Source organism: Macrobrachium nipponense, chromosome 49, assembly GCF_015104395.2.
Source record: "Macrobrachium nipponense isolate FS-2020 chromosome 49, ASM1510439v2, whole genome shotgun sequence".
NCBI lineage: Eukaryota > Metazoa > Arthropoda > Malacostraca > Decapoda > Palaemonidae > Macrobrachium > Macrobrachium nipponense.
Window position 1 is genome coordinate 13,019,333 of NC_087224.1, and position 10,897 is coordinate 13,030,229.

Below are 10,897 nucleotides of genomic sequence, written 5' to 3' on the forward strand. Positions count from 1 at the left end.
AACAGAAACAGTCACCAGATTGAGGAGATAAGAGACCACTTGTATTTGAGAGAGAGAGAGAGAGAGAGAGAGAGAGAGAGAGAGAGAGAGAGAGAGAAGAGTCTTCATAAGAAACTGAATGCGGTAATCCGCTGTTGTAAATGAATGGGAAATCTTGAAGGAATATTGCTCTCTCTCTCTCTCTCTCTGCGACAGTCCATTTTCACAAAAAAAAAAAAAAAAAAAAAAAATTTCGTGCATTAACCAAGTTGGCCTTATACCGGCACGGCATTGAATTCCTTTGTCGTGCCGACAGCACGGCAATGCTCGATCTCTCTTAAAAGTAGGTACGTATACGTGCGCTAAATGATCGTGTTAGTGAGTGCGTGCGTGCGTATGTTCGTGTACGTGTGAATGGGATCTCCACCCATAACCTTTTCCCGCCCTTCGGTATTTCCTTCCTTCCTCTCTCTCTCTCTCTCTCTCTCTCTCTCTCTCTCTCTCTCTCTCTCTCTCTTCATATTGCTAAGTCATTGGCCAATTTATTGCCTTTGGTATGTCATTGTACAAGGAATTTTTATCTACGTTTTATGTAAATATGACTAAGTCATTCCATTGATTGATATGACTTTTTCGTGCACTGGAAAAATACGCCATTTTATCTTAGAATCGTACCACGTGCTCTTTATGCATATAAGAATGCCAGTTTCATTCCCCCAGGCCCTCATAACCTTCCTTCTTTCCCAAGGCGAGTCTTAATCTCACTATTTCCCTATTAAGTTCGTGCCTGGTCTATAAAAAGACATAAAAAGACATAGCTAGGTAGCTAGCTATGGTGGTTTATCATTTCATTTATGGACTGGATCATTACCTAGACTGCGTTGAAATCTTTGTAGGTATGTCGATTTTTTTCTAATTTATTGATTTTGGTTTAATTTTTAAGTCATAATATCGAGTTATTCCGTCTTAATCGGTTATCAGATGGTGTCAATAATGTCTAGAAGTATTCGATTTTTATACAGTTTCTTAGGAAACCTCGTGAATATTTAAATATAATTTCACTGTAACTGCGGTAATGCTTCTAAACTGTCTCGTGCGTGACGAAGATAGAACACATTTTAATGGTATTTAAGATGCCACTAGTAAAAACATAAAAACATGGCGAACACCGACGAAAAATATTCACTTCGATCACGCTAAAGTTCAGAATCGCGCTCAGTGTGATTAGGAGGCCAGTTTGGAGTTTGGGGGCGGGTTGGAGGAGGAGAGAGTTTGAGAGAGAGAGAGAGAGGAGATTTGAGAGAGACGAAGAGAGAGAGAGAGAGAGAGAGAGAGAGAGAGAGTGAGTGAGTGAGTGTGTTGTTGGGGTAGGGGGGAATGGGATGGGGGTGCTCTTCGACGTCCGGTCTTGGCACATCCGGGAATTCTTTTGGAATTGAATTTTTCCTTCCCCCCCCCCCCCTCCCGTTTTTTTGTTTAACGGAACTATCATTGGATGAAATTGGGGCCAAACATTTATTTTAAATTTGTCAAATTTTATTCCAAAGATTTATGAAAATTGAGGGACAAGAATTTATTTTAAAACTTTTTTTTTTTTTTTTTTTTTTTTTTTTTTTTTTTTTTTTGTCAAATTTTATTTCAAAATTTTATGAAACTCGGAGTATTTTTGGATGTATTGAGGAAATACATTTTAGACAATCATTTTCCAATGTATTGAGAAATGATTTAGATATATATGGAATAAATTATTTTTTATTTCGTAGACATTGAGAATTTTTGCCCGTTATAGATTTTCCATATTTCCATTGAAATTATTTTTAGTCATTTAACTATATCAGGAAATTTTCCTTTTTATAATCTCAAAAAAGCGCTTGATTTTAAAGGCAGTCCGTTGGTATCTGAAGAATTCAGAATAAAAAAAAAATTGCTGAAAATCATAATTGGTTGTATAATTAGTATACCTAATATAAATCGATTCCTTTGGTATTGCATCATTGTGATCAATTGCAGAAATTACTTTAGAAAGCATCTTGAAAGTTTGTAACATTTATTTTGCTGTTGAAACTGATCTTACATATTGAGCAATGTAATTTTAATTTAACAGCAGATATCATAGATTTTATGACATCTGAGGTTCTGGGGTTAACAAAGAACAGCAGTTGAAGGGGTTGTCTTGTCTTGAATATAGAATTTACGCTAAAGGCCAAGCGCATGGACCTATGAGGTCATTCAGCGCTGAAACTGTAATTGATGGTAAAAAGATTTGAAAGGTGTAACGGGAAGAAAACCTCTAAGCAGTTGCACGAGGAATCATTTGTCAGGAGAGGGTTGAGGGAAGTAAGATGTTAAGAGAATATGAATGGAGGTACAGTTAAAAGGAATGAAAGGGGCAGTTCGATTCTCGGCCATTCCAATGAGGGGTCAGAGATGTGTATTTCTGGTGAAAGAAGTTCACTCTTGATGTGGTTCGGAAGTCACGTAAAGCCATAGGTCCCGTTGCGGAATAACCACTGGTTCCATGCAAAATAAAAACACCATACAAACAAACAAACAAACAAACATATAGTTAGGGCTTTAGGAAGGGAGGCTGCAAAGAACCGCAAGTGATGCCTACAGTCCACCTCGAGGTGCACTGACAGCACTACCCTCCTTGTGGGGTGTAGTAACACATTCAGATGCTATGCTTAACCTTGTTGGCTTGATGGCTGCATTATTACGTTTAAATGATAAATAGAAATTTACTCCTTATTTTCTTGCAGGTGTGCGGATGGGTACATGGGCCAGCGGTGCGAGTTCAAAGACTTGGACGGGTCCTACATCCCAGCTCGAGAGAAGGTCCTGTTGGAAACCGCTTCCATCGCGGGCGGGGCCACCGTAGCCTGCGTTCTGGTGTTCATCGTCCTTTTTGCCGTCTACATCTTCATGCAGAAAGACAAGGACAAACGATGCAGGTAAATGACGGTTTGAAATTGGTGCGTTGGACCGAGTGATTTTATGGGGGTGCGTTGGCTGCTCGCTTTCAGCCGAGAGTTGAGTGCTTGTGATTTGTATCTTGCAACACTCTTCCTGTAAATGGGGTACCCAGATAGTCACAAATGCATGATTAACCACATATAGTAAACAAATAACCATAGTGAAAGGATGTAAATTCATGTTAATATAAATGTTCAAAAAGGACAAGGAGAAGAAAGTGTGTAAGGTTATACCCTCAGCTCTGTATCAGTCATTTAGGAATCTCTTAGAAGGGTTAAGTTGTTAGTGCACATCACATGGTGCACTGTAGGCATTGCTTAAGGTTATATGTAGTGTTTGTCACTAAACTGCAATGCTTTTCAACTCTAAATGACCTTATAGGTTCCAGGACTTGGCTCTCAGCCTAAGATTACGTATATATTCCAATTCAGTAATTTAGGTCGTCAAAATAAGTAGAATTATTGTTTATGCTGATGTAACAACATCATTCCAGAAAAATGGTTTAGATCCTCTCTTTCCACAGGGATCTTGCACTGCAGGCATTAGTTAAGATTCTCAGCAGCATCTTTTTGGCGCCTACCTGCAACCCCTTTTCTGTCCTTTTGCCATACCTCCATTCATCATCTTTTTCTTCTGTCTAAATTTCCACCCTCTCCTGACAGTTGTTTCTTAGTGCAACTGTCAGGTCTTCCTCCTGTTACACCTTTCAAACCTTTCTACTCTTGGTGCGGAGTGACCTCAGAGGTCCCAGTGCTTTGCCTGTGTCCTAAATTTTATGTAACATTCCATTCCATTCCGCAGGGATCTTGATGATGGACGGAACAGTGACCGGCAGCCGTTTTCGGGGTACCAGAATCCCAAGCCAGAGGTGTTCAGAACTATAAGCAACCCGTATGCTCGCACTCTTGATGTGAGTACTCTTGAAGTCAAGGACCTTCCTTGTAGTGTCCGTTATTATTATGGTAGGGTTGCACGGATGTCCGTAGGGCATCTGTAAAATGATGTAGTCTTAAGAACTGTCTTTATACAGCTTGCAAGTGCAAACAAAAATGTTCTATGAGTTTGAAGACCTTATTGTCTAATAATAATTCTAAAGTTACCTCTCGAATAACGTGAGGGTTACGTTAGTGGGGATGTCCTCTTGCTTAAAATATTATTGTACCATAATTTTCCCATCAATAATATCAATAAAGTTACATTCCAGGACTCTTGAGAAAGTTTGTTTATTTTGAGGGTTATGGTACTGCATCTTTTAAGGAAATTTTATATTGCTATGAAATTTAAAGAAATATTAGTAATACAGTAGGCGGCCATAGATAAAACGGTATAAAAAAGTTTTTTTCATAGTCATAAATTTTCAAATTATTGTACATTGCCAGTTGAGGACATTATTTTACAGTTTAGCCTTATCAGGAACTTGGTAATATGTATCGTACAGAAGGTCAGTTGCTTATAATTGAATTTAAAGTTAAATCAAAATTATTGTGCGTTAGTAAAACATATCACCATAAACACTGTTTGGTTTCGTTAAAACAAATAGATGTCATTTAAACTCATGTTATTCATGAGGTGACTATTTATTCACTGAAAACCAGCACATATCATCATACAACCCCAACACCTTCATGTAGGTTATTCATTAATAAAATGTAATTTTATCCAGTGATGTGTATACTAAGTTCACTTTCCCTCTACTTGACCAGGAGCTAAGCCATGTTGAAGTGGAGTCAGCTGGGCACGGCATCAACACGGTCAACACGGGCACGGCAGGAAGAATTGGCAGTGGAAGTTCAGCGGGCGGAGGTGGAGGAGGAGGTGGAGGATCAGGAGGGGGAGGGGTGGTAGGAGGAAATCCGGTCTACTCAAATCTCCATCACAATGGAAAACAGCAGACAACATTAGCAGGAGCAGCAGCGTCTTCACCAACGGCTTTGTAGTTGATGATGGAGACTTTGGAAAAAGCAACTCAGGAGTCCATCAGAAGAACTCTGGGGGAACACAGTGATGTCGCCATCAACATTGCAAGTGTAGTACAGTAGTACAACGCTGCTGCTGCTGCTGATGCTGCTTTCATGACCGAGCCTTTTCCTTCTTGCAGTATTGGCAAAACCTACACCAACCGTTGTTACTCAGACGACTGTTTGATCCTTGCTGGTGCAAGGTTTTCTTTTTTATGATATATTTCCTCCTCATCTTCCCCCTCCTGCAGCCAGCCCCTCACTCTTTCCCCTGGTGCTCATTAAGTACTGTACTCGGCCAGCATGGATGTCTCACTTTTTGTAAAGCCTATGATTGATGGTTGAGTGATTGGATAGCTTCATGGGTCACCTTTTTCTTCAGACTTCTATCGAGATAGTAAATTCAGTGAGATGGTTTATAGAGCTGGTAGACACTTGAAAAAAAAAAAGAAAAAAAAAAAAAAAAACGTCATTTGGACTGAAGAAGACGGAACAATACTGAGAGAAATGGTCTACTATGGCTGCCAGACATTATATACATTTGTATAACTATATCTTATTTGATATGACACTTGAATGTTATAACTGTCTTTTAGATTCACAGAGTAATATATATACATAATATAGTGTTTTAGTGGTCTTCTGCCTTGTGTACATAGAAGTAACCATCATGATAATTGTCTTGAAAAGGTGCCTCTTATTTGCGCAGTTGCCTTCCATAACTAGGCTCGAAAGGTCCACATCAGATGATTATCGTCTTTTTAAGATGATGATGATGATATAATGTATTTTGTCTCAATGTGCCCAATAGGTTTATTCATGATAATAATATTAGCCTTCTGAGAGACTGCATTCTACTTAACACAAAAAGTTAGATGTGAGTATCTTGGCATTGTCCCAGCCGTCCACGTGGTACTTAATCATAATAATTATTATAATAATAATAATAATAATAATAACAATAATGTTAAAAAAAGTCTTTGTAGATTTGACTTTCTGTGTAGATTCCAAAGAGTAATCATATTTTTATTCAATCATTCATTCATCGTATGTGTAGCTTCTTCGTGTTTGTATCCTTGTGATGATATGCGCAGTTTATTTTTCATTCTTTCGTATAGATATAACTTGTATATTAATATTAGTCATAGTGATCATGGTACCCAATCATTATCTTTGGTTTATGCTGTGCTTAGATAATGCATTTCTGTACATTCCCAGCTTCGACGATTGCCCCTTGTTTATAGAGGGTGTGGCAGGCTACCTACCTGCCGCCGATTCCAGACAATTCCATTAGTTCAGTCAGATTATCCAGAACACACATAAAAAAAGAAAACTGAAAAAAAATGATCACACGTTAGGTCTGTCTTCATAGTTTTTTGTTTCGTAAAGGAATCCACGAGAATTTTTTCCCCTTTGTTGACTAGAAGAAATGAAAAGGACACTTGTAGTCATACATTTAGTAACTTTTAGGATTGTGTGGTGGAATGTTCAAATCTTCTGACTCTGATAACTGTGTTCTGAGGTCACGTACAGAGGACTAGGTTGCACCACAGATACTATTCCTGTCAATATGTGTCGTCAGTTTTCCTCTTGACCACCGTTAATTTGCATAACATTTTTTTTAATGAGTTTGTTATGACTACAGTAAATTCTTAACACAAGACTGCTTTTTACTCCGTTGATTAGATATATACTCTTAAGTTGATCATCCCTAACTTGTCGAGACTGCAATATTGCGGGTCACTTGCCTCGCAAGCAGTTTTGACATTGTTATTTTATCATTGTCTTCAGCACTGCCAGCCTGCAAGCATGATAGAGAATATTGCTTTAGCACTAAAGTTATATTATCCAGTTTCTGGTTAGGAAATGTTTGTAAATATTGTAAAGAACCTAAGTTAAATTCCAGCGCAAGAGTGTTTGAGAAGACCCCTCTCAATTGCAGGAAATTTTGGCAAGGCTCAGAGGCTGCAATGCTCTGCAATGGATGGTTCATCTCCAGTTGCCATGCACACAAGTTTGCAAACTTTTCCCTTTTATTGATGTTCATCATAAAAGGTGGTGAGTGTGTGACTGGAGGAGCATTGCTGTCTCTCCCTCCAGATAGGAGAGATGGACCTTCTTTTGACATTCTTGGCTGGAGTTGGAATAGCATTAGCTTGTAACATTTGTAAATATATCTAGCAAATTATTAGCGTACTGCTGATCAGCTTTGTGTAAGATTGTCTGCTTTATTTGTCATTCTTTTTGATTATTATCTTGCTATAGAGTTGATTACTATCTGTAAACATCCAATTATACTAAGAAGCAGCAGTTTCTTGCCTGAATACGAGTCTCTCTCAGCACTGCTGCAGTCATATACCTCGCAAGTTGTTTCAGGACTGAAGGCTGCTTTCTTTTCACGTTCACTTTGTAACTCATCTGAGAGGAAGGCTGATGTTCCTTCTCCCCCCACGTAGAGAAATTGATTTTGGCAGTGCAAAGTCAATTTGAGGAAATGACAACTCATCATTTGTAGAGGCTGAATCAATCCCCTTCACACTTGGAACAATTTAATTTGCAACAGTGCTTGAGGCGACTCGCATTCTGAAGGTTTGGTTGACTTGTGTCAGAGTCCTCCTGCAGACTGCAGAACCACGCCTTCTGACCACCTGTCGGTCGGTCGCTCGCTGTAGTCCATGATGTTAGACAAGGCACTTGGCTTGTAAAGGTTCCTATGATGGTATTTTGTGCGCGTTTTATGTTTTCTGGAGTCTCTGGCAGTTTGAGCTCTGCATACAAAGGTCATCATATTTATTAGGTCAATTGTTTAGTACTAGGAAATGGGTTCTCGTCTCTCCAGTGACCTACCTATGTGCTTTTTTATTTTTTGTTGCCTTTGTGTCATGTGTTGATGGCTTCCATATTAATGAACCTTGTGTATTTGGCTTGATTGTCATCCATATACTGTCGGTTATTGTGTACGCTGCTACGGGTGATAGGATTTTCTGCTTTCCTGTGGAACCATGCCTTACCAAATAGTCAGGACCCATCATTTTGCACCCCTGCATAAGTAGCTATTCCAAGTAGCAAAGCCGTGGATGTTAGTTGCAATTAGCAAGACGTAGTAGTTGTAGATGAAATAGCGAGAAGATTGTGTCATGATCTAGTATTAATATCTTTGCCTAAGCCACAGTCAGGTACTTGGGAAGGAAGGAAGGAAGTAAGGAAAGGGATGGCTCCTTGGGGCTCGTTTGGCGTGTGTGTGTGTAGCCTCACTACCTCTGGTATGCCTTTGCTAGTCTCACTTATCACTATCACAAGCTTTAACATCATCGTCATCACCACTGATTGTTGCAGGGGTGGGGTTCCATCCATCCATTTTGCTATGACGTGATTCTTAGTTGTGATGCTTTTATCGTTCATAGCTAGAGAAAAAGGGAGAATTTTACGTAATTATCATCCCACGGAGAGTTGAAGTCTTGAAGTCTCATATCCCTTACTAAATCATTTTATGCCCTGATACTTGATGTTTGGAGGATCATCTTCTTATCCAGTCAACAGAAATTTTACCACGTTTCACAGATTCCAAAACCATAGATTGTAAATGGTTGGTTAAATGTTGTTGGAGTGTACAGGTGGTGGATATACTCAACTACCTGTATACTACCTTTTGGAATTATGTATTGGGACTTTCCTGCATGTTCTCCCACAGTAGGTAATTACTGTTTGAAACAATCTGTGCAAGCAATTTTTCCCCGTCTTTTATTTTGTGGACTTCTGGCAGCGTCCTTATTACAAAAAAGAAAAAAATTGCAAGTTTGACGTTCATAGAACGGATATTTTGTCATTTTCTCTTCTACATACAATTTGAATTAGGTTGGATGCTGTTGCGAGTGTTTATTCTAGTTTGGTCTGTTGACAAAGTTAGTGATGGCTCAAGTGTGCATTCGAGAATTAAACATTAGCACTTGAGAATTAGACTACTACTCATTTTATAGAATAATGGAAGAGGGGAAATTTCCTGTTAACGTACACTGAATTAGTAACGTTAGGTAAGTGAAAAATGGCCTTAGATGAACACCCTAGTGTCTTACAGATGACCTTAAAATTTTCTCCTTGTTTTGACCATGGTATATGGAAGCCCGAGCTGGAGCATATAAAATAAAAAAAAAAAAACTCAGATTCCACTTGGTTGGAGCTTGATAAATCAAAGGGACTTTGGAATGGATGATAGCAGCTGATTGTCTGTACAGGAAGATAAAATATTGTTATCCAGTGTATTTTATTTTATCAAGTTACTGTCAATAGAAGAAATAAAGAATTTGTTATAAAGTATCTGGTTGTTTGCTTGTGATTCCTTTTAAAAATGTGTTCTTAATGTTATGGTTACCGTTGGTTGACATATGACCTGGTGCCGACTCTCTCATTCAGTAAGGTAATGAGGGAGGCTGTGTGCATTGTTATAGTTAGACGTAAAAATGTTATGCTTTTATGATTCAAAGTGAGTTTCATGTTTGTATACAATGCTACATTGACTGTCGGCTCTTGTCTAAGGAGTATTTAAACAAGGTAGTATGACAAAACCGTGCAAAATCAGTCCATACTGAGTAAATGTGAAAAGCATTTGCTCACAAGTAAACAAACCTCTTAATTTTACTTGAACATTTTGCTGATTGGGTGACAGGTAACCAGAAGGTAGGTTGAGTATTTTCCAAAAAGTGTAACTTCTATTTTTTCTCAGTTTAGCACCTCATTGTTACAGGAACTTGTACAGTATTCCGTGTATTGTCAGTGGAAGTTACAAAGTTCAAGTAATGTCGTACCACATGTATTTCCTACTCTTGCTTGTAGCTATCAACCTTTTTCCAATAAATACATAATTGTTGTTTTTCACTATTTGGAGTAAATTTTGTAAATTTTTTTTTTCTGTACAGCACAAGGGACAGAGTGCCTCAGTGACGTGGTTGGTATGGTGTTGGCGTCCCACCTCGGTGGTCGCTGGTTCGATTCACGGCCATTCCATTGAGGAGTGAGAGATGTGTATTTCTGGTGATAGAAGTTCACTCTCGACGTGGTTCAGAAGTCACGTGAAGCCGTTGGTCTCGTTGCTGAATAACCACTGGTTCCATGCAACGTAAGAACACCATATAAACAAACTAAACAAACAAGGGACATAGTTTTGTAATGCATCATTATTCATTATCCTGAAAAGTTAAGCACTGGCAGATTGATAAAGCATCCGTCTCTCAACCCTATTATACCAGTTGTTAATTGTCATTGCATTGAGCAAGTACTATAATACTTGCTGGAAAGAAAAAGTATTAAGTTCTCTCCATCTATAATCGAGTCAAGTCCACCCTTAGGAGTTGATGTAGAAATTTGTTTGTGTATGCTCTGTGTTCAGAGATCCAATGTGAAATTTCTACTATAATCACAGGGCCATAAAGACATTTGTGAGAATATATTCCTCTCCCTACTTTAAGGGACATGGACCTTGAACTGTGACAGTAAACGTACCATGATTTTCCCAGTCTTGAGGTGCATTTGACTAACACCTCATCTCAGTAGAACTTTATGCTTATCAGCTACTGTACTAAGACTACTTTTATATGGTAAATTTGTAGCTATATCTTTTTAACTGAATGGCCTTGAAAATATTCAAGTCCAGGCTATAATATAAAGCAAAAAGTTGGACAATTAATTTTTTTGGATTTAAAGGAAATTATTAGAAGGTAAATTGCTGATAGCAATTGGAGAGAGAGAGAGAGAGAGAGAGACCTTACAGACCTTACAGTTCGTTCGGGTTGCCCCAGGTCCCTCAGTGTGAGGCACCTCTAATGTCTACCAGAGAGTTGCTAGTACATCTTCCGGTATATTTTGCATCTTCCAATCTTGGATGGTCTGGGATGCAGTTTAGATATTTGTCGAGCTTATTCTTAAACACATCTACGCTCACTCCTGATATATTCCTCAGATGAGCTGGCAACGCATTGAATAGACGCTGCATT

At 38.6% G+C, this 10,897-nt stretch overlaps 1 protein-coding gene across 1 annotated transcript in view; it reads left to right on the plus strand.

Annotated features, from left to right (window-relative positions):
- The window catches only part of LOC135205339 (uncharacterized), a gene marked incomplete in the record, with an annotated part of 34,447 nt that extends 25,223 nt beyond the window's left edge, over positions 1-9,224 (plus strand). The window contains 3 exon segments of the mRNA XM_064235791.1: positions 2,739-2,930; positions 3,754-3,862; positions 4,656-9,224. Of these exon segments, the coding sequence (XP_064091861.1) occupies positions 2,739-2,930; positions 3,754-3,862; positions 4,656-4,889 (535 nt within the window).
- Between the last annotated feature and the right edge of the window lie 1,673 nt (positions 9,225-10,897).